The sequence below is a fragment of the Tiliqua scincoides genome, chromosome 4 (assembly GCF_035046505.1).
Source record: "Tiliqua scincoides isolate rTilSci1 chromosome 4, rTilSci1.hap2, whole genome shotgun sequence".
Classification (NCBI taxonomy): domain Eukaryota; kingdom Metazoa; phylum Chordata; class Lepidosauria; order Squamata; family Scincidae; genus Tiliqua; species Tiliqua scincoides.
The window spans coordinates 162,319,119-162,343,502 of record NC_089824.1 but is presented as its reverse complement, the minus strand read 5'-3'; the positions used below and the strand labels follow the sequence as shown (position 1 = coordinate 162,343,502).

Genomic DNA, 24,384 nt, shown 5'->3' with positions numbered 1-24,384 from the left:
TGTAATGGACCAGGAAGGAAGGACAGACTTACTCCAGTAAGAAAGTTTAAAAAAAAATGAGAGGGGAAAGAGAGGCGTGCACTTCAAGCACTGGAATAAAGGAAGGCTCAGTTTTCAAAGAACAAGTCATAGGAGGGAAATTGTCAGTGTAACAGTGACCTCTGTTTCAGGGAGAGTGGGCAGCCGTGTTGATGCCTACCACTTTTCTTTCATTAAAACAATTAGGTAAGTGATCCCATGTTGGAATGGTAGATTACAGAAGAGCTCAGCAATAAAATAATTATTTAGTATTAGTATTAGTATTTATATACCACTTTTCAAGAAGTAACAAATTAATAACAAAATGTGAAACAAAAATCAAAGTTAACAAAGTGGCGTAGGAATAAGAGCTGTATTGCTAATGATGTCACAAGCATTACCCTGCAGAGGACATGAAACATATACCACCCCATTCTACAAAGCACTGACAGCTGTAATGGTCATGCTAACAGGGGAGGGGGGAATCTAAAAAAAAACCAAATACATAACAAACAAAAAGATTCCATAGAGAGAATTTTTCTATAGTATTATGCAGATGATATAATTGGACTACAGAAGAGGAAAAGAACCACATCCTTGCTCACATTGGACATTTTGTTATATCTGGTGTGATCTTGTATAAGGGTCAAATTACTGGGAAAACATGTTATCATGTATCAGATATGTTATATATGCTATGAGATCCTACTGAACCCCATGACAGCTTACTTGAAAAGGCATGTATAAACTGAACACAGAAAGCACGGGGGCAAGGTTCACAGCAGTCTTGGCCAAGTCTTTGGTGGGCCCTTCACTGGTGGCAAGTGGGCAGAACAGCTGCACTGACAACCACTAACTTATAATGCAATACCCCCATCCCCACTGTTCAGTCAGACAATGGCAGGGGTGGGGACAGTGTATTATAAATAAAGGAAAAGGGCAGTTGCCAGCACAGTTGGTCAAGTGTGCTCTAAGGCTGCCACTGCCATGATAGTAAGCCCCCACAAAGGTTTGAGGTAGGTTTACCTTGGTAATAGTAACTTCAGTTTGAAATGTTTTTCAGTGGCTGCTTCTTTGCACCAGAGACTCTCAGGAGTTGACCATAGGGCCCTTTAGTGCCCCCCTGTGAGCATCTCACTTGGTCAACCCCTGATGCTAGCTGTGAATATAAACCAGTAGAACAAATACTGTATGACCACAGAAAAGAATTTTGTTGGAAAATTCTGAAAACATCATTAACATACTGTTAATGGAGGTATGGAAAAGTTGTTTATTTATTGGCATGTGCAATTTATTATTTGCTTTGTGATGTTTATTATTTGTGATGTTTATTGTTGGTTTTGTAATATTTCTGTGCTTTCATTTTTTCTATTATTATTATTATTATTATTATTATTATTATTATTTACATACCCACAGGTATTCTGGATGCATTGTCCAGAATAATGTGGAATCTGTGGAACTCCTTGCCACAAGATGTGGTGATGGCACCTGGCTTAGATGACTTTAAAAGGGGATGGGACAGATTTATGGAAGAAAAGTCCATCACAGGTTACAAGTTGTGCGACTATATGCAACCTCTGGATTTTAGAGCTAGCCTATCTCTGAATACCAGATGCAAAATAGTGGCAACAGGAAAGGTATCTTGTTGCCTGAGTGTTCCCTGAGGCATCTGGTGGGCCACTGAGAGATACAGAAAACTGGACTTGATAGGCCCTTAGCCTGATCCAGCAGAATTCTTCTTAGGTTCTTATGCAATCAGAATTAATATAAGCCTTATAAGTATCTTTAGTAGCACAGAGTGGAGTGGCTAAGTTTGCAGACGACACCAAACTTTTCCGAGTGGTGAAGACCAGAAGTGATTGTGAAGAGCTCCAGAAGGATCTCTCCAGACTGGCAGAATGGGCAGCAAAATGGCAGATGCGCTTCAATGTCAGTAAGTGTAAAGTCATGCACATTGGGGCAAAAAATCAAAACTTTAGATATAGGCTGATGGGTTCTGAGCTGTCTGTGACAGATCAGGAGAGAGATCTTGGGGTGGTGGTGGACAGGTCGATGAAAGTGTCGACCCAATGTGCGGCGGCAGTGAAGAAGGCCAATTCTATGCTTGGGATCATTAGGAAGGGTATTGAGAACAAAACGGCTAGTATTATAATGCCGTTGTACAAATCGATGGTAAGGCCACACCTGGAGTATTGTGTCCAGTTCTGGTCGCCGCATCTCAAAAAAGACATAGTGGAAATGGAAAAGGGGCAAAAGAGAGCAACTAAGATGATTACGGGGCTGGGGCACCTTCCTTATGAGGAAAGGCTACGGCGTTTGGGCCTCTTCAGCCTAGAAAAGAGACGCTTGAGGGGGGACATGATTGAGACATACAAAATTATGCAGGGAATGGACAGAGTGGATAGGGAGATGCTCTTTACACTCTCACATAATACCAGAACCAGGGGACATCCACTAAAATTGAGTGTTGGGCGGGTTAGGACAGACAAAAGAAAATATTTCTTTACTCAGCGTGTGGTCGGTCTGTGGAACTCCTTGCCACAGGATGTGGTGCTGGGGTCTAGCCTAGACGCCTTTAAAAGGGGATTGGACGAGTTTCTGGAGGAAAAATCCATTACGGGTTACAAGCCATGATGTGTATGCGCAACCTCCTGATTTTAGAAATGGGTTAAGTCAGAATGCCAGATGTAGGGGAGGGCACCAGGATGAGGTCTCTTGTTATCTGGTGTGCTCCCTGGGGCATTTGGTGGGCCGCTGTGAGATACAGGAAGCTGGACTAGATGGGCCTATGGCCTGATCCAGTGGGGCTGTTCTTATGTTCTTAGAGAGTCAATACTCAAAGTTTTTTTCTCTTTCATAGCAAGTGGAGTCTATCAACTAAGGAAGTAATTTCTGATCAAGATATACATGTCCAAACTAAAATTCATCAGTGTACCAGGCACTGTAAAACTGAAAAGTACTGTTAAATAAGTGAAGACCAAACCTAAAAATAAACCCTGCAGCTAAATCCACACCACATAATGAACTCTTGCATAATGTCATGCAGCCAAGTCCTTAAATTGAATTGGTTAAACTGGATCAACCAGCCTATTTGAAAGTCCTTCACTGAGGACTTGCCTACTTTAGGAACTTATCATGGGCTTCTGCTGAGTTACACTTAGTCGCCAGATGCACTGTAGAATCCATACTAAAACATCTGGAATTAGTCAAGACCAGTTCAAGATTTTTAGCTAGACTGGTGGGGCAGGTTTGGAAGCAAGGTGTCCGTTTTCCTGCACAAACTAAGAATGTCTCCCAAAACCCCAATGTTGCTGCAGAGAATTTGAGATATATTTTGGAGCCTATTTTAGTAGATAAAAGTCTATAAATATTTGAAATAATATTAAATTAAATTAAATTTAAATGCTCTCCAGTTCACAAAGAGAACAACCATACTAGTAAGCACAGGGAGCCAAGCTTATGGCTTATTTTTCATATAGTGTTACTCCTTGAATTGTGCCATCTCAGCAAATCATTCTTCTGTAACATCGCTCTATACAGTTTTCGACAACAAAGATTATACCTGTTGTTCATTGGAGGGCTTCTCTGTAGCACAATCTACTACTGCACAAAATTATAAAACATTGGTTGCATTCTATCCCAGTAGGTTAATCTTGGGCATCACACATTCAACCAAATATTAGCAGTGGCAACTGAATAGTCGGCCTGCATCTTACATGAAAGTTACATTTTAAGGTGGGTGGGTAAAGCCAACATCAAGTATAGTTGAAACTTCCTTAAATCCCGCCAATACAAACTGGCTCTTTAAGAATTAAAAACACAGTACAAGAGACAAGCAGGAACTGAGACAACTGAGGGAACAGCAAATTCATTCTCTTAGGCTTGCTCCCACAAATCTACACAGTGTGATGAAAGATGGACGAAACTGCTTGCACTATTTAAATGGTTGATTTCCTCTGTCTTGGTGGGGGGGGGGTTACGTATGCCTACTTGAATATACAAGTCAATCATGCATAAGATGCGTGCCGCCTGCACGATCCAGGAGTTATTTTGTGTTCTTCATTTTAATGTGTTCTAGTTACTGTTCTGCTTTTGCAAACAGAGATGGAATCCCCAGTTTTGGTAATTAATTCCTGCTGGGCACAAACATTTTGCCTTACTGTATTACTTCATTGTTTTCAGACAGGATTGTTTAGTCTGCTAAAATCACAACTTCCAGCTCTTGGAAACAACTTTTGCGTTTTGGAGAAATTGCTTGTTTGAAATCCATAGGTGAAGCAAGTTCATTTGGTATATCTGAACACTGAGCTATAACTCCACTGATAAGCTCTTGTAGCAAGACAATGACTCAATAGGGTTTGAGTTGTATGGAGTGTTCATAGGCCCAAAGAAAAAGCCTCCATCCAGTCTTCCTCCTCTGTTTCAAGAACTACCTCTCCATAGCCTTGCTAGTCAGATGACAAATGCAAACAAGATCAGAAGACACCCCTTCAGCCAATAAACCTCATGTGAGCAAACAGTGAGTTGGAAAATACAGCAGCAATACAACTTCCCTTCCCTTCCATGTGCTGGACTCTTCCCAAAGTCAACCCTTACCAAAGGCGTTCCTGTAACATCACCTCAGCAATTCCCTGAAGAGCAATTAAACCATCCCCAGCTGCCAGCTGCGTGCTGCCGATCAAGCTAACAACCACGGACAAAGACAAGAAGGCGAGACAAACTTGGATCTTCCATTCCTGCCCTAGGCAGGGTGACCACCTTCTAGATTCCCAGAAAGGAAGAAGATGCCAGGAACATGAAACCAAGCACGGAACAGTTGGGTGAATTCCTTAGGGTTTATTTGTTTCCTTCCTCTGTGATTATACCAGAAACGTGCCTGTGAGATCAGGTTTGTTAACAAAACCACATAATAGTGTATTAACTAGCCTGCCTTAAGAGACCTTAGTAATCCTTTAACTTCTGTGGAGACTGCAGGGTAGGTATAAGTGCAACCTCCTGATTTTAGAAATGGGCTATGTCAGAATGCCAGATGCAAGGGAGGGCACCAGGATGAGGTCTCTTGTTATCCGGTGTGCTCCCTGGGGCATTTGGTGGGCCGCTGTGAGATACAGGAAGCTGGACTAGATGGGCCTATGGCCTGACCCAGTGGGGCTGTTCTTATAAGCAAAGAAAGAAAGAGCCTCTTCCTTCCTCTCAGCAAGAGAATATGACAACAGATGAAGTAGAGATGGAATAGAGTCTGTTGGTAGAATGCTGTTGTAGATCATTTCAATTAGTGCTGAGCCGTTTCAGTTTTTTTTGTGTTGAAATGAACATGTTCCTTTTATTGAACAGCTAAGCAAATTATACAAACATCAAGCATGCCACTGCACAGGACATCTTCCATGTCCTGGTCATGAATCACAACTCAAGACAGTGCTGGGCAAAAATCCTCAAAAGTTGATTTTTAAGGCTCAAGATAATGGCAATACTGTACCTGAAAAGACTCACTCAGCATAGCTCAGGGAAAATCCCAAGGACTGCGAACAAGGGCATTATGCAGTCCATGAACTCATCTCACCAAGCCTGAGGAAGCTCCCAAGGCTAATAAAGTCCTTCCCAAAGTCCGTGTGACATGTCTCAGGTCCAGCCACTCCCAGCTTTATTTACAGGCATGTGGGGACTAACTCAAGGATTACATGGTTCCCTGGAGTTTTAGAAACCAAACTTTGCTTCATTCTCCCATGCTTCATTCTAGTTACCAGGGCTCAGGTGAATAGCAGGTAAAATTTTGGGCAGTTGAAAACACATTTAAAAAATGGAGATTCTTTTTGACAGTAACAAAAGCAAAAAGAAAACTCAAGTTCTATTTTGGTTCAGCTCTAATTACAAGACATATAACCAATCACTCTTCAGTGACTGATCTCAGAGAGATTTCTTCCCACTTATTGAGTCTAAGCATTGCTCTTTGGGAGAATTTTAGAGGACTTTTTAGCTAAGCTGAATAAAAGGTGCGAGCACTTTCTAACAGCATACTAGAAGTTGGCCAGGTCAGGCACTGGCTAAGGGCCCACACTCCTAAGAAGACCCATCTTGCCAGGCCAACCACCTGGACACATGCATCCTGCTCTCACACAGGATTTGCTTTATGACAGCCAAATCTGATTGTACTTGTGACTACATGATCCCATTTTATCAGGGGTAACACAGACAACGTGATGACATTATTACTTAACACACCCAAATCTATCTGACTGTGGCATTGTCCCAAACCAAATTCAGAGTGAGGGCAGGAAGAACTCTGCCCTCTCTCTGAATTTGTGTTGTGATGTTGTTACACAGTCAAATCTGACTATCTTCATGGCGTTATGGTTTCTTCATAGAGGTTACATGACTCTCAACAGGATGGGATCACAAAGTCTGTAAGTTTGAAACATAATGGCATCAAAGCAGCAGACTGGCCATGTGGCTACAAAATGCAATAAAAAAGATTAGCAGGAAAGGTTTAGGCGCCTGCAAAGGCTCTGTTTCCACAGTGAAAACATTTTCTAGCAATGATTTGGTGCTGCACCTCATTTGATCAAGTTACACACTTTGTAGTATACATATATATGTCCCAGCAATCCACATCAAGAAAGAAAATCAGCCCAGTATTGCAGTTGTAATCTATAGGAGACAGAGCCACTCACCTCTCTCATCGTCCCCTGTAGCTTCCTGTATATGTTTAAATTGAGTGACAATGAGAGAATAGTCTTGGTTATAGATGCCACTAGTTATTTTGTGGTTACACATATGCCATGTCTACAACTCAAGTAGAAACACTGAATCCAGAACAGTGGTTCTAGAATTTTGAGAGAGCTTTACTCCCTCAGTAAGTCTTTGCAGGGGAGGAGTAAGGGAAGCGGCACAATCCCCAGGGTCGTGCCACTCAAGGGGGTGATTGAGGGGTACTTGCACTTACATTTATGTAGTTAGGACTGCTAGAGGCTGCAGGAGGTGCAGGGAGTTCTGCTCAGCCCTCTGCAGGGCTCCTGACACTTGGAATATTCAAACGGACATCACAAAGCACCTCCTGGAAACCAGAAGTGCTTTGCAATGTCTCTGTCTGAACATTCCAAGCCTTGGGGAGCCCTGCAGAGGGCTGTGCAAGGCTCCCTGCACCCTCCTGCAGCCCTAACTATGTAAATGTAAGTGCAAGCACCCCCCTTCCTCCCCCTTAGGGATGTGATCCTGGGGATTGCTTCCCTGCCTCTCTTCTTCCCCTGCCACTTAAAGGGTCAGGGGAAGCTTTACACAGACTAGTGGGTCATGACCCACCAGTTTGAGAACCACTGATCTTGAAGAAATCCAGCTTAAAATTGTCCCAGCAACACAAGTACGTTTCTCACATCAAGAAGAATTCAAACTGCATAGTTTTGTCCCTACCATTCTTTAATGGTCCAAGGCCAATGGATGTGTTCCACAAGTAGCCCTTGGGAGCACAATGAATCAAATGAGTGTAATAGACACCTATGTGGCAAAGACCAGTCCCAAGCAGCTGAATTTCACTGACCACAGTCAGCCACATCTCCCCTCCCCTCCCCACCCCACACTGTTCCAGCTGCCAGTGCTTTGACTGATTTCCTACCTGGTGCTGCCTGGATCTCAGACACTCCACCAGCCATGATCAGAGCTTCAATAATCTTCACATGGTGCTCAGGATTCATCTCCATGCTAGAAAGAGGAAAACAAAGAGTGCAATTGGAGCCAAGGATCCTACTAGTTCAATATGGCTGAAATGGAAGATGGCGTCTGATACTCTAAGAACTGGGCATGATAAGACATAATCCATTCCAGAATCTGTGCAACTTTGGATATTGCTAAGGGCCCCAGCACTGTAACAGCTTCACAGGCAATAAAGCTTTATGGACCATAAGAGCTGCTCTCAGATTTAATGCTGACCATGGCCCAATTTAATTGTTACTTGAATGGCATGGTTGTCGCAGTCCTGTGTTTACTCCAGTGCTGCTGCGATAATGTATAAAATGTCCTCCCAAGATGGCTAAAGCTAATTGCAAAGCTACATACCCCATCTACGATGCATGCCTGATTCAGCAAGTGTTGAAAGCATGGTACATAATGAACAGCTCAATCCTAACTCCCCATGTGACAATGCAGTGGGGACAACACAGTTACTGCTGCATCCCAAGGGGGAGTTTTCGCCTTCAGAGGCCTCCTTGGCATAAGGGAACGTTTGTTTCTTTGCCCTAGGATAAGCAACTGTTGGCCTGGTGGGGCTGACCTACGTAAGTGATAATTGCTGGCACCATGTGGACCTGTGAAGGCAGATAGGGCCCAGGAAGGGGGTTAGGATTTGCTGGACGCCACTGCCACCAAACCCATCCCCTTCCCTGGCCCAATCCACCCTTCTCCATGTCCCAATCACCATTGTATTCCACCTACCCCAAGCTCCCTCCCAGCCCCTATGTGCTCTTGCCTGTGATGGTGGGTGCTGGGTGTCTGCTGCTGTGCTACTTGTACTCCTGGTGGCAGCCAGCCTGTGCGCTCAGGCGCGTTGTGTTTTGCAACCAATGCATTGTGCCACTGCAACGTTCGCTCTGGTGGCACAATGCACTAGTAGGATTGGGCCGTAAGCAATGCACTCTAACCAGGAGGTAGTGGCAGTGGAAATTTTATGAAAACAGCATGGAAACAAAATGAGTCAGCAGCAACTGCACCATTCACGTAACACTGAAGTTGGCTGCAAGCTCTGTGAACTGAGAAGTAGTTACAGTGGCCCACTGAAAGCTGCTGCTGTTGTATGAAGTTTATAAGATCATGAATCTGGACAGGAGATAAAGGAATAGAGCTCATCATGTGTGGTGTCACCTGCTCCCTTGGGATCATCCCAAGGGGACAAGTCTGTATTGTATGGCAGTGGTATCCCACCTATTTATCCCACCCAGAAGTAGCTTCCTAGGGAAAGAGGTGTTATAGGAGACAAGAGAAATCATGTTCAAAGAGGAGGCTTGTTCAAGTTACTCTGTCTGGTTAGAACATGTTCCTGATAACAAGGCAAAGTCTGTTATGGGTTTCCTCTGATTGCCAGCCATAAGAAGCCTCTGTGGAACCACTGGGAAAGCTGCCTGCTGCCTCATTCTCCGACCTACTGGAAATCTCTTCAGGCCCATAGGGTCTGCTACCACACAACAGAGAGAAGGAATCCCAGGGCTCTCCTAAGGCTCCTGGGTGTAAGTAGATGTCAGACCCCAATTCTCTGGTTAGCAAAGGCGAAGGCTTTGTTACTTGTGGCTCTTACTTGTGGCTTTTTCATCTAGAGAGGGGGCTGGTCTGGCTCCATGGAGTAAGGTTAGTCTTCCTCCCCTCTGGAGCTCTTTCTCCCTCCACTTCATCTCTTCCATATTCCTGTCTCTTTCTTTCCATTTTGCTTATTCCTTTCTCTTCCCTTGCCTTGTCCATGCCTCTCTTTTGCCTCCACATTCTTCGTCTTTTTCATCTTCTCCCTCTCTACCCTCGCCTCTCTTTGTCCTTCCTGCTATGGGCATTACTCTCCACCCTTCATTGCTGGCTGCAGAATGGCTATCTGCATGTACCCAACAGGTGGCCTCAAGTGATTATGTCATCACTCAGCTGCCCACAAGGCCACAGCTGGCCCCCAGACTCCCTGCCACTGCACTGAGGCTTGCAGAGGGTGCTGGAGTCCAAGCCATCTAACATGTAAATGGCTTTCACCTTAGACACTTTGCAAGCAGACACAGCTTGAAAAGCTTTTTGCAGTTGGAAAGGAATAAAATCTTATTCGTAGAAGCTCAAGTTTAAAAAGGAGTTCCAGACTTTCCAGTTTGCTTATAAGAATAAAGAAAATGAGAAAAACCCCAACCCCACTGTGTTTCTGGTAAATGGTGAAGAGTGGTATCTGGCCCAGCAGTCTCACCTGGACAAGGATGGCTTGAAGAGCACTTCGCTGAAGGCCTCTCCAAGCACCCTGGGCGTGAGGTGATTCTTGTTGGCATTCTGGTACAGTTTGCAGAAATGTCTGGTCAGATGTTGCAGCAGGAGTCTGTGCCTTTGGGGAAAGCAGGGAGACTCCAGGATTAGCTTTATCTGTTGACCATACTCTTCCAGGGTTTGGGTTTCTATAGGAGAGAATGAGATAGGGATGGGGGAAGAAAGAGAGAGAGCTTTTATGTAAAAGTAAACATCAAGACTACCAACTGCACTATCTACTTTGAATCATTTGGCACTTTGTACAGTTCGTGTGTCCCTTCCGTACACACATTTTTTTCCCCAGCCCTCTTTTTCAAGTAACTTCCAGAAGCACAGGTTTCATAGATATAGTATAGCCTCATTAGTAAATGGTTCAAGCAGCTTCCTCATGAGGAAGCCATGGTGTAGGCTACCTCATGAGGAAGCTGCTTGAACCATTCACTAATGAGGCTATACTATATCTCCAAAACTAGATGTGATAGGGCAAAATGGATGCCATTTTTGGAATCGGCACCCCAAATTCATATCAAACCACTATAAAGTTTGGGAAAAACTTTAATTTGTAGGCCTGTGTAATCTAGCAACATAGCCACCATTTGGTTTCCCACTTATCTCTACAACCATAAGAACTAGAAACTCTGCTAATGTCCTGATGCATTTTGCTTTTTATTATGATTAAAAATGTTCACATATCATTTTTCAACAACAGAAAAGTTCACAAAGCAATTTACATATCAATACAAGCATCAGCATATAACCGATGGCCACCGCTATTACATCATAACAAAATATGGCCCTTACAGCACAATCTTATGCATACTTGCTTGGAAGTATATCTTACTGCAGTGGTTCCCAAACTTTGGGTCAGGACCCACTGGAAGGTCTAAACCTGATTTTTGGTGGGTTGCCAAAGGGTGATGGAAACCTTGGTGGGTCCCGACATAATGGCTTTAAAAAGTGGGTCCCGGTGCTAATAAGTTTGGGAACTACTGCCCTACCGTATTAAGTGGGATTTACTCCCATGAAAGTGTATCTAAGATTGCAGCCTTAGCGTGCAATCCAGAGGAGCCCATGGACCAGCGCAAGTCCCATGCAAGTCCAGCATGCTATAAGGCATGTTTGCACCTCCTTGGGAGGAAGCTGGGCCGGCACTCAGAAGTGCACTGCCCTGCAGAGGCTGACACAAGCCTCCACGCTGGCTTCCTCGGCAAGACTTGCATCGGCCTGGCAGGGCCGCCTCAAGCCTCTGGGGTGGGGTGGGAGGAGGCGGGACAAAGACATTCCTGGGCGGGGGAGGGCGGGCAGTGGGTGGCCCCAGGGGCAGGTGGCTGGGGAGCAGGAGGCAGGGCTGGGATCCAGCAATTATGCTGGATCCCAACCCTCATTCCTGGGGCATTTGGAGTGACGTGAAGCCGCTCCACTCTCCTCAGACTTGTACCACCTCAGGAGGTGACGCGAGTCCAAGGAGACCCATGGGGCAAGGGCAAGGCAAAAATTTCCCCTTGCCTCTGGCTGAGCCACCCTGGGCCCGTATCCCACACTGAATACAGTGCAAGCCTCTTGGGTTGCCTGTTCTGGCGCAGGGTAGGATTGCACCCTCAGGTTTTTCTTTACAGCATTTTACAATTTGTTTTGCCATTGTGACAACATTCCCAAATCCAAACAGGGTTCCTCTCTTGCTGGAGTAGAAGTTGTCTCCTCCATCAAGTCATCCTACTGCAACAGAACAATCACATTTATTTTAAAAAGTAGCAGGAGGCAACTTCTTCTCTTGGGATCTGCAGACGCGACAGTGTCTGGAGATGCCAGTGTGGGGAAACATCCAAGTTTGTCTCTGGAGTGGAACAGATGGCTCCTCATAGGTCTTCCCCATGATTTTTTTTTTAAAACAACTTGCAAGTTTTAAAGTTCAAGTCTTTGCAAGGTGGGTGGAAAAGACATGAAAAAAGAACACAGAGCCTGTACACATAACCCCAGGTTAATGACTCTTCATAGCAAGCTAAATTGGTTTTAAATCCCATAGAAGCCAGCTTTAAAAGTAAAAATTCTGCTTTGGATTCTGCATACTGGCTACCCCTGTGAACACCAGGAGTCCTTTTGCAGCTGGTACTTTTGGGCATTAATCCAGAATTGTAAGCTTGATCTTGTGCTCACCATACCTCCAGGCTTCTAGCGATTCTAGCTATTTTTATTGTGCCTAGAATTTACTTGAGAGCTCCACATGTTTTTTAACGCTGGGGTGGCCACTTTCTATATTCTTGAGGCCCATGCTATTCTCCAGCATAGTCAAAGGCCAGGAACCTCTTGTGCTGCACAGACTTGACTAATAGTCAGTCTCTATAATAGAATCATACCAACTAGCAGTGAGGACATCACAGTTATGAAGCACATATGGTCAGGCATGAGAAGGATACTGTATACAAAATCCAAAAGGATGCAAGAATAACATCTGAAACGCTCACAACTTTGGAAAATACATCTTCCTTCCAAACAAAACTATGGGCAAAATATTTATCAGACCTTGATTAAAATGTGTTGGGGTTGCTGTGGGGCCAGCAAGAATTGTTTTGCAAACTGCAGCTTGCCCATGGTCATCTGTCAGCCACCTCTGCTTTGGAGGGTGGGTTCTCTGAGCAGCCTCAAATAACCCTGGACAAGTCACAAACTCTAATCCTAATCCTATCCTGCTTTTACATAATGTATGCAAGAACAAACAAATGATTGTACTGCTTTTGTACTAAGAAAGCAGAAATAGGCCTGAAGTTGTAGGTTTGCCCAGCCTATCCAACTTTCCAGCACTGATGCAGCTGCAATGTAGCCCTGAGGCAAGGGAACAAACATTCCCTTATCTTGAGGAGGCCTCCATGGCATCCCAGCACCATAGGATGAAACACACGCCCCAGTTGGCACAGCTGCATCAGCGCTGGACAGGTGGGTAGGATTGGGCACTCTGCTGAGTTTTCAGTTGCTCAATATTTGACATATTATGTATGCAACAGCCTGATCCTAAACTGTAAAAAGTCCCACTAAATTCAGTAGGACTAAACATCCTGTTTAGAATTGCTGTCAAAAAATCTTGAGATCATCTCTAATGCGTGTGGTCTTTGAGAACAGAAACTGTCTATGCAGAAGTGCATGAATTGCTCAGATGTCTTCCATTCCACTGAATGAGACCTCATTGCTACTGCCACAGGGTTGATGGCATCTGTTCTTAAAAAAAAAATAAAATTAAAAAATTTTATCTCAATAAAGTTTACTTAGCAACCACTGGCTCTACCACATCTGCAACATTAACAGCTGATGATAATAATTAGTGAACAGGATTTGATGGTGTGGTGTTGCAGCTCCTTAACTGGGATGCAAAATGGGCTGGGCTATGCATTGCTAATGAGCCAGTGGGGAAAGACTTCTGACCCAAGGGCCCATCAAACAAGACTCTTGGGAGAGGGTGGGAGGCAGCAGAACTACAGGAAACTGAGCAGTAATTAAGAGCAGGCAGACAAAGAGAGAAGCAGAGATGAATGTGGTTAGGGGCTGGGGAGTGCAATGGCTCCAGTCTCAGAAAATCTGGGTAATTATAGCTCCCTAAATGCCTGTGAGAGGGGATGAAGGCTATCTGCAAAGGGATGATGATGATGAAGCAAAGACTTGGAACAATGTTGTGAAATGACCAACAAAGCATTTTTGTTCTAACTTAGTTCTTCGTTGGCAAAGCATTACTGAAGACCAGTCTTAAGTGTCACATCTTTCCCATTTAAATGTCACATACCAGCTCCCAAAGGACAACAAACTTCCCTTCACCCAGGAGTTCCATATTAAAGTTGTTTGTACAGAAACAGGAATTAACTAGCATAATAAATTCAAGCTGCACTGTCTTTGTTATAGACACCTCCTCTCCTTAGAATATAAATCACTCTAAATCTCCATGTGCTGGTATGCCAAAATACAGATTTGCTGTTCTTTCAAGTCAGTACAAAGACACATACCATGCTTCCCTCTAGTGGATGCAAGCAAAGCTTTAGTACTATGTGTCATGGTCCAATGTGTTCTGGAGTGACATCAATGATCCATGGTGTGATCAACATGAATGCAAAGCTTCCTGAAGTTCTGTATAGAAGTCTATTGTATATGACTGCTGTTTTCAAACTCTCAGGGAGTTTGAGGACCACAATAAGTCCTTGCAGGAGAGGGGAGGGAGGCGGGGGTGAAAGCAGCGACGCAATCCCCAGGATTGCGATACTAAGGGGGGTTGCAGGAACTGGGATGTACTCACCAGTTGCTGCAGCGGCCTATCAGGGGTGCAGGGAGCCCTGTGTGAGCATCTGCAGGGTTCCCCAACCTTCTAAAAATGAAAGTGGAGCAAGAGCACTCCACTTCCGGTTTTGAGGAAGTAGAGTGTGATCGCTCCACTTTCACTTTTGGAACATTGGATTTGGCAATACATCTAGATGGCAGGGATTGGAACTCAAGTCAGGTGACTCAAGTTCGAGTCACAAAAATCAGCATAGTGTATACTCAAGTCAGGCACATGTAAAACTAGACAAAACACTTGACTCAAGGGCCTGTGAGTCGGCACTAATCCCCACACATGCAGACTCTGTCTGTGTCTAGGTGTGCTTACTTACTGTTTTTGTGGTGTGAAAAACTTAGTGGGGCTATCATTCAGACTGGGCAAGCAGCAGGGAAGTTCCAGCCAGGAGTCAGGGAAGGGTTAATGTTCGCTTTTGCATTCGAGCGGGGAGGAGGTGGGAGCGGGCTCTCTTGCCCATCTCTGAAAGAACCAATGCTCATTGGATGAAGGATGGGAGGTATGATTTGTTTCTTTGGATGAGCGAAGGCAGCAGGAGAAGCCAAAGGGGGTTCTTGCATTGGAATTGGCTGGAGAAGCCCAGGGGAAAAGGAGGGGAAGCCAATTACTGTTGTGAGGAATTTAAAAAAAAAATTTTTTTTAAGGAAATCAACTGCAAGTATAGGTTGCAAGTACAGGAAATCAACTGCAACTACTGCTAGGAGGTTGTAAAAAAAAAAAAAGTTGGTCCTAGATCTCCCACAGGAAGCTCAGTCTCCGAGAACGGTGGCTTGCCTAAGGCCACAAAGCAAGGTCATGAAAGAGGTGAGATTTGGCTGCAGAAATTCCTGATTTGTAGTTCAGTGCCATAGCTATTGTGCTACATCAGACCTGGCTTCATCATGTGGTACCAGGCAGCCAGGCCTGAGGATGGGTGAGTACCTTGGGTTGGAGATAGACTAGGAGACTGGAGTCAGGCTGAGTTGCGGGTAGCATGGTAGTGCACAAAGAGAAATTGATTTTATTTATTCATTTTGTTTTTAAAAATGTATATCCTGCCTACCTCTCCAAAAAGGCTAGAGGCAGCTAAAAACAGTACAATGATCCAATGAATTAAAGCTGAGGTTCCCAAAGTATGCATACACACAGGGATGCTGTGCACCCCTTCTTCCCAGCTCGACAAGCCATCACATGAAATCTGGCAAGAATAGTACAAAATCTTTTGAGAGTAGTGCAGTGTAATGTTGACCCAGCAAGCCAGGAGCAAGAGGCCAAACTGCACCCCTGTGAGTGTGATAGGCACCATGGCCCTGATGAGTTTGGGAACCACTGAATTAAAGCAACAAAAAACAATAAAACTCCCTCAGCATACTGTTCCCCATTACATACATACAGGTGCATCCTATTTATCCATGGATTTTTTATCTTTTGATTTGTCTCAATGAAAACGGGCTGGGGGTACTGAAAGTCACACACACCTTCACCTCCTTTGCCTTGTGCTGGCATCTCCATCCCTTTCCAGGCAACCCAAAACACTGCAAAAAGGCTCTGTCTTGCCCAGGCAAGTAAATAGCCCTGGAGCCCTGGAAGAGGTTCCCCTTGCAAGGAACAGTAACATTCATGGAGCCCCTGAGCCAGCAAAGAGGCTGAAGAGGGGAAGGGGGGGTGGAAAACCTCTGTGGCCAGAACACGTGGAGCTTGCTCGCTCGCTCGCGTGCACGCGCGCGCTCGCGCTCTCTCTCTCTCTCTCTCTCTCTCTCTCACACACACACACACACACACACACACACACACACACACACACACACACACACGCAGATGTGGTAGCAACAAAGGGGATTGCTTTAAAAAACCCAGGGAGTGTTTGCCGAATTCCCCTGCCCCCCATGGTGCAGGCAATCACCGACACAAGCAACCCCCCCCCCCACTGAGATGGTGCAGGCTATCACTGACACAGGCAAGCCTTCCCAGTAAGCAAAGCATGTGATTTAGCCTACAATTCTTTCCACACTTTCCTGGGAGTAAGCCCCATTGGCTACAATGGGGCTTACTTCTGAGTAGAAACATATAGGGCTGGACTCTTAAAAGCTCAGCGGGACAGCTGGCAACGGGAGGGCTGAATGCGGAGGGGAGGGGAATGATAACAGCTGCCTTAGTTTCCTTCCATCCGGAAGTGTCAGGCTGCAGTGTATTTGCGTAACTCTATGGAATTTAGCACAACACATTTTTTGTTAATCGCGCCGAGTCACAGAAAGGAACTAACATGGATGAATAGGCTCCACCTGTACTACCTGTACTGAAGTAAGTCTTTAGGTAATACCTATGGAAACTTGATATTAAACAGTGGCACCTGATTGGCCCTCTGGTGTCATCTGACTTCCCCAGTCATGAGGATTGTGGACCTGGCATGAATGCTCCAGCTGGAGCCAATTGCCTCCTTCAACCAACCAACCAGCAAACCTGGTAGCACAGAGTTCCTGGTTTGTTCCTGATGCTAGACTTGGGATGAGCCAGCCACTTGGGAATTGAAATGGTTCCTAAGACTCATACACCAAATATAACTTGGGACCTGGTCAGCTGACAATCTCTGGGGCATACGTTGCCTCTTATGGACCCAAGAAATGAAATTCTGCTGAACCCATTTCACCCTCCAATAGAAGTTATAGCACAGTCAAAGAGGGGCCTGTTCCCACGTTTTTACATCACCCACCTAAGTTGTGCCAGCAACATTTTGCTCTCAGTCGGGCTAGTAGTAGATTTAACTATTTTAAATCAATAAAGAGTTTTATTGATTTTGCTTCAAAGATGTTGCCAATCCCCGGTAATAGCTAGGATCATACGTGAAGAGAACAGGATGGTCAGAGGACAGAAGACATCAAGTGGTTTCCAAATCTAGGGTGCCAGAGACTGAAGATACAATGACAGAAAATACCCATGTTTTGAGAATTCCCTTGATGCAGTAGCGTAGCTAGGGGGTGCAGGGGGTAGCAAGTGCACCAGGCTACGGGGTGGGAGTGGGCAACAACCTGTAGGCAACAGCGCCTGTGTGTGACAATTGGGCTGCTGCTGGCAGTCCTGCCAGTGCCAGGCATGCCGGAGGGAGGAGGGGTAACAGTCACAGTGATATGCAGAAATGTATGTTGCCCCTCCCTGCAGCCCAGATGGAAGGACTCACTTGTTTCTGGGGGCGGGGGAAAGTCTAGCCCTCCTCCAGCAGAGCTCAAGGACCGCAGCAGTTGTGGCAGGCACATGGAGGAGCTAGCTCTCTTCCCCTCCACAGCTGCGACTTCTCTGGGTCCACCTGCTCATTCAGGCACACATGCACCTTTCTTTCACCCCTGTTGCCAGCCCTCCCTCCATCATTTGCCCACCTGTCCTGCTCCACATGCTGCCCCCTGAAGCCCTCTTTGGCTTCCATGGCAAGAGAGAGGACTTGTGCAGAGCAGAGGAGGGAGGCTGCCTATCTGCGTTTAGAGAGGGAGGAAGAAATGTGCTCGTGAGGAGAGGGGGGGGTGGTCGGATGCTGGTCAGGACAGGGTGTGTGTGTGAGTGGAGCCCCTGCTAGGCAGGCAGGGGGAGCCTCCAGAGACTCTAGACTGAGGAGGGGGTTCTCCTTGTGCAGTGGGACCAGCTGCTTGTCGCTCCCCCCACGCCTCCTACTCTACTCTACTCTACTCTACTCTACTCTACTCTCTCTATTTGCCCTCCCTTAGCCTCCTCTCTCCTCCTGAGTGCCTGATAGGGCTGCAGCAGCCCAATTGTCTCCGCAATTTAAGCCAATAGGGCTTGCTTTTAACTAGACATGCAGAGGATTGGGCTCAGAGGCTGCAAGTCTATCCCCACTTTCCTGGGAGTAAGCCCCATTGACTATAATGGGCTTGCTTCTAAGTAGAGAGGCAGAGAATTGGGCTCCCCTCTGAGGCTGCAATCCCATCCACACTTTCCTGGAAGTAAGCCCCATTTACTAGATTGGGCTTGCTTCCAAGAAGACCTGCAGAGGATTGGGCTCTGAGTTGGCTGACTGTGATAGGTTACCTGCGCACGTGCAGGAACCTGACGAGGGTAGCATGCAAGGCACAGCAGCAGGAAGCTCAGCCTCATCATTTATTCACATAATTCCTCAATTCTACTTCCTCAAGGTCAGCTGCTGGCTCTTATGATTGTCTCCAGCCCCCTCCTGCAACTCTCAAACTGTGTAAGGCTGCAATCCCAATTCCTACCTTTCCTCACTTACCGAGTAAGCCCCATTGAATACAATGGGGCTTACTTCTTACTTCTTAGTAGATATGAATAGATTGCACTGTAAATGTGCAACAAATACTTTCAACAAGTGCTTGCTATTTTAAAATATTAGCTAACGTTTCTCACTCACTTTAACAAACAAAAAGACCCCTTTTAATTAATTAAATTTGATGTCATTGCTGCGGAAGGGGGCTACGGAATTTTTTTTTGCACCAGGCAGCAACTTGGTTAGCCACGCCACTGCCTTGATGGATAGAACAATTGCTTTTGGAAACTCCCCACCATCATCCTTTGCTCATGTATTCAAGATTGCATTATTGTGAACAATAGCTAATGGCTATTAATAGCTTTAATCTTTTTAAAGGAGTTGTAGGTCTTGAAGAGGGTATGCTGTACCATTCACTGCACTTTTGCACATAACCAAAGCACATTTCCCACAAAGGAGGACGATATTCAGTGAAGTGGTGCAAAGGAACTATCTGTCCTGCTTACTAAACAAGAATTACGGATAGAGGCACTCTAGGATAGAATGGAGAACGCAACACCTTTATGAACCAATACTTCAGGAGTGGGGTAATCTTTAGAGATTCCGTCTTCCTGCTTCCTCCTTAATTCCTCTCTCAAGTGAGAATTGGAACAGGAGATAAAGCTGGTGAAGGTGGTTTTTTTTGTTGTTTTTTTTTTAAAGCTGATGTCACTGTGTGGGGGTGTCCTGATCAAGGCAAGATCAGCCTTGCCACCCCTATCATTTCACCCCCAGTTTGAGGCCTACACCACACTGGGTAGTAATTAAACTCAGTAAAGCTGTTTGATTGAAATAAATAAAATCCAGCAATGCTCTCAGGCAGCTCTACTAAATGCCAGGGGAAAGCTGAAATCTCTTCGGCCACCTTTCTCCAGCAAATAGGATCTGGGCAAATCCACTTAGCAGCAGAGAAAGCAAAGCCTTGTGGGCTGACTGGGGCTGTGCTGCAACAGCAGCTATGCATCACCCTATACACACACACCAGTGCTGGCAAAGACTCCTTTGATGTCTCATTGCCACCCCCCAGTTCTTCATTTGTGCATTAGCAACACTCTGTGCACCTGACCTTTCCTCTAGCAAAGTGTTCAAGGAGCTCATTTGATTTAAAGAGGCCAAGAAAAAGAAGCCCTGGCAACAAAAAACGCTCCCTCGAAGCACCTTTAAGATGCAGCAGCCACCACAGTGGACAAATGCATTGAGTGTTGCCAGCTTCTTAGAAAATGTTCCCTACTAAAAAATGCCTAAGCCTGTAGAATGCAGCCTGGAGTGAGTGGCAGGGGAACGGAGCTTGAATCATTTGTTTCTCAGGGCCAGCTCTAGTGAAGGGCAGGATATAAATATCTTGCTTAAATAAAACAAATGAAATGAACTACACATAAGAGCTCAAATTTTGCTTTCAGAAACCTTTCTAGCACGCTTTATAAACCGAAGTGTGCAGATGTCATCCAACCTATTGAATTTTCTGACATTTTTTCCCCAAGTTTACAATTTATGTGTGTTTTCTATCATTTTGATGTTTTTTTCTTATGGTTCTAGCTTTGAAAAGGGATGCAGATGTAGATAAGGGGATGGGATCTGGATACTTTGCCATGCCTCATTCTCCTTTTCCACCATGCTGCTTTCCAGCCAGATGAATGAGGGACCAGTAACAGCAGCAGCTTTGCTTTTTTTTTTTTTTTTAATCCCCCCTTCCTCCAGCAGTACCAAAAGAAAGAGGGGGAAAAGCTACTGCTGCTAGACATGCAAGGTGGTCACAGCAGCCCATGTACAAATGGGTGCCAAAATTCAGTGCTGTCTCAGACAGCAGCCAAGCTTCAGTCAGGCCTGAGGCAATGGATCCATTTTCATACCATGGGGAGAACTGGGAGCTCTAGTGACCCCCTTGATCATTAGGAATCCCTTCCAAATCTGGCCTTATCTGGCTTCTGGTCCTTTAGCCGAAGCTGCACTCATTTTTTGATCCCCCCGCAACTGTAAGAACTAGGGGGGAAAAACCTGGGGAAGCAAGTGGAATCTGTGTCAAAGGCCAATGCTCTGTAAATTATAGAACAATAATTCCTAGACCATTGGTAACATGGTGAACATTCCTTAATCTTGAATATTCCAGTTTCAGAACACTACACAGCTCAGGTCCTAGCTTTATTTTTGCAAATCTGGATAAGTAGCCTACTTCTCTTCAGGTTCTATCCTGAGTGAATACATGCAATAACTGAAAAATCAAAAAGTGCTGGAAAAGAATCTCCTTAGAAGAGACCATCCATTTCCTGTAAGCACTGAATCATAATAAGAACACAGGAAGCCATAAACAGTGTGGGAAAGTCAAGGTGCTAGAAAGCCCCTGGGCCCGGCTTATCAAGAAGCCTAGACTAAACACATGGGCAGGAAGATTGTCCATGGAAGATCTCAGGGTCAGAAACACAAGAAGAATGATGTATAGAAGGGGGAGATGTCATGACTTTTATCCTATTTATGCAACTAGGGTTGTAAGGGCAAGGCAACTTACATGGATAGGCAACTTCAGCTGTGATCCTAAACACACTTTCCTGGGAATAAGCCATATTAAACACAGTGGGACTTACCTCTGAGTAGTACTTCTGATTAGTCATAGGCTTATGCTGTTACATTGCAATTCTTGAGCAGGAGAGGATATCTTATGCTGGCACAATGGTTGGAATGATGGTACTATAGAACAGGCCAACCCATTCATGAAACATCTAAATTCAGAAGCACAAGTCCTTGCGCTCATTTTTAAATCTTCTTTCCAATGGCGATATTCAACACCTCTTTAGATACTTGGCCAGAAGTTTCTATTCAGTCTTTCTATTCCAGTTCCATATCATTCCTACAGTGCTTTCTTTACTTTCTTTTAATGGTTCAAAACGATCAAAGTTTTAAGATTTGGCCAAGAAGATGTTTTCTCAATCCCTTCCACTTGGGCTCATAAAGATGATTGTAAAAATTATATCTGTGTCTTGCTTGCATGTTTCCGGTTTTGAGCAATCATGCTGCTGCACAAACACCCATTATTTCTCGCTGAACCGTAGGGTTTTTATTTTGTTTGTTTGCTTAAGCATCTTTATTTTATCTTATTTAAAACTGATTATGACAGCTACAGAAAGGGAATTGCTTTAGCCTTCAGGCTCAATGACCCAACTTCATTCTGTCCCTGGAAACAGCACACCAGATACAAAAATACTATACTATTAGACTCTGTAAGTATACTGATTAAGAAGCATAGGAAAATTTGGCCCATGATGAAAATGGTATTAATGGCCTGTGAGGCATTGCAGTGCAGCAGATAGTGTATGGCAGCAGCCGAAGAGAAGATATGGGGCAGCTAGATTATTCCCACACAGACAAATGGCTGACATAATTGACTTCCATGAGGTGCAGCTGACCAGTCAGTAGCAGTGTGCCTGCATAATGCTGATCTATCTATCCTATGTCCCCAGCACTGGTTGGCAACCTTCAGTTTCGAAAGACTATGGTATAAGCCTATAGCTTCTGGTATTCCTGGGCGGTCTCCCATCCAAGTACTAACCAGGCCTGTTCCTGCTTAGCTTCTGAGCTCAGACATGTGCACGGTAACACTATGCAACTATCACTCCTCCATGTACAATCCAATTGTTTTCCGCACTGTCCAATGAACACTCGAGACAACAGATATGGGAGAAAGGGCAACTTTATTTCATGTTACCAAGAGAAGCAGAGGCTGAGACCTGCAGCATCCGAGGCAGCGAAAGCCCCTGTGGTGCGGGGAGGGACCTCTGGGCGGTACCAGAAACCTCTGCCCCCAGGTGGGCATGCACCCGACTCCGAGTTGCGCCCCGCCGCTGGGACGGCGCGTCTCATCCATGTCTATCCCTTAAGGGGAAGGCAGCCGGACCGCAGACTGCGCTACCTCGAGCCGCAGAGCCTCTGAGGTGTGCCCCGCGGTCCCGGCCAGGGCCCCGTCCATGTCCTCGTGCCGCCAAGCCCCTGAGGACTGAAATAGGGTTCTGCCCTGCCTATGCCGCCTGAAGGTGCATGCCAAAGTCCCATTCACGCCTCCTAACCCGAACCACCAGCCCTCTTAAAGTGACCAATGGCAGCTTGCAAATAGGGGGGAGTGTAACCCCCAGGCCCATAACAGTCTGGGGTAGGCGAAAAAACTGCCTGCCCCTCGGCCAATCTTGGCAGGCAGCAAAAAATTCCTACCCGGCCCCAAACGGCGACCAGTTAAACTCAGACTGCCTCTAGGGTGGACGGGCGGGTATTCCCACGGTGCCCACGTGCACAAGGAGGAAGAGGGCTGGGTCTCATCCCCTTTTAAAAGGTCCGCTGTGGCTGCTAGACCCAGCCCCCTTCACCTTCCCCTTGGGGAGGGGCTGGGCTCTCATGTCCTGGCCAGGGCCAAACAAACTCTGATCACCTCTTTAATGGGGTGCTCGGGATTGTTTTCCGCACTGTCCAATGAACACTCGAGACAACAGATATGGGAGAAAGGGCAACTTTATTTCATGTTACCAAGAGAAGAAGAGGCTGAGACCTGCAGCATCCGAGGCAGAGTCCAGCCCCTCCCCAAGGGGGAGGTGAAGGGGGGTGGGTCTAGCAGCCACAGCGGACCCTTTAAAAGGGGACGAGACCCAGCCCTCTTCCTCCTTGTGCACGTGGGCACTAATATATTCATTATTGTAAATTTATGTAAATATATTCAAATTTTAAATGTAAATTAATTCTTCCCCCCCCCGGCTCCCAACAGTGCCAGAGAGATGATGTGGCTCTCTTGCCAAAAAGTTTGGACACCCCGGATCTATGGGCTGCTGGCACTCACGCAAAGCTTCCTGGGTTTTGTGCTGGCAGCCACTCTATGGAGCAGCTGCTATACTAGGGTATAGCAAGATACACTGGCAAATCACAAGCTCTGCCAGGATATCTGCCCCATAGGATTGGGCCACTAGTCATTGTTCAGCAGTAGCATCCACATACTACTTGCTGTTACACCACTTCATGGGCTACTGATGGAAAGTAGATAATGGTAATTATTAGTTCAGTGCTGCTGTTTAGAAACAATGCCCCAATCAAACTGTTCATTGACTTGCTCCTTATCCTTCTCCATTCTTCTCTTGTCTGCATGAACTTTGGCAGCAGAACAGTAGGTGTTGGAAGGTGGTAAACATCTCCATTGTTGGAGATCTTTAAGCCATTTCTGCCCAACATTGCATATATGCAACAGGGATCAAATGTGTACACCTGTGGGCTGGGCAGAAATAGGTTAAGCAGAAGCTGGATTACCATCTATTGTAGATGCTCCAGTTGTAAACAAACTAAATTGGCAAGAGTTGAGCTTGATGATCTTTTAGGTCCCTTATCCTTCCAGGTAACAGTCATAGATACTCCATTCCTCTCACACCACCCGGATCAAATGACTCCTTCAGAGTTAGACTTAAGTGATTTCTCCACACTGACAATCTCTAGCCCATCCATGCCTAACTTCTTCACTAAAGAATTCAGTCTGTTGAACCCAATTAAGTTAACTGAACAATGATTTCCATTCCTGCAACAGGATCTTGTCCATTTGCACAAACCAGCCTCTGATCTGATCAGACTGTACCCAGGAACCAGACATCTAACAATGGAGCTACATGTTAAATTATGATAATTGGGCAGGCATGCTCTTGTTTCAGAAAGAAATTCTAGTGCTAATGTTATTCAAACTACAGTATCCTTAAAAATACCATAATAATGAAACATCATAAAATAGATTTGAAACTAGTCAGTCATAACAGAGTTTCTAAAACTCGTACATAACTATTAATAGCAACTAGACAAGATTGAATCAATAAACTGACTGACTGCAAAA

At 45.4% G+C, this 24,384-nt stretch overlaps 1 protein-coding gene across 1 annotated transcript in view; it reads right to left on the bottom strand.

The window, feature by feature from the left end:
• PIK3R3 (phosphoinositide-3-kinase regulatory subunit 3) overlaps positions 1 to 24,384 on the bottom strand; it is a 316,724-nt gene that overhangs the window by 175,873 nt on the left and 116,467 nt on the right. Inside the window, exons 5-6 of the mRNA XM_066622779.1 lie at positions 9,935 to 10,136; positions 7,628 to 7,713 (exon numbers count right to left, since the gene is read on the bottom strand). Of these exons, the coding sequence (XP_066478876.1) occupies positions 7,628 to 7,713; positions 9,935 to 10,136 (288 nt within the window). The remainder of the gene's footprint in view (positions 1 to 7,627; positions 7,714 to 9,934; positions 10,137 to 24,384) is intronic.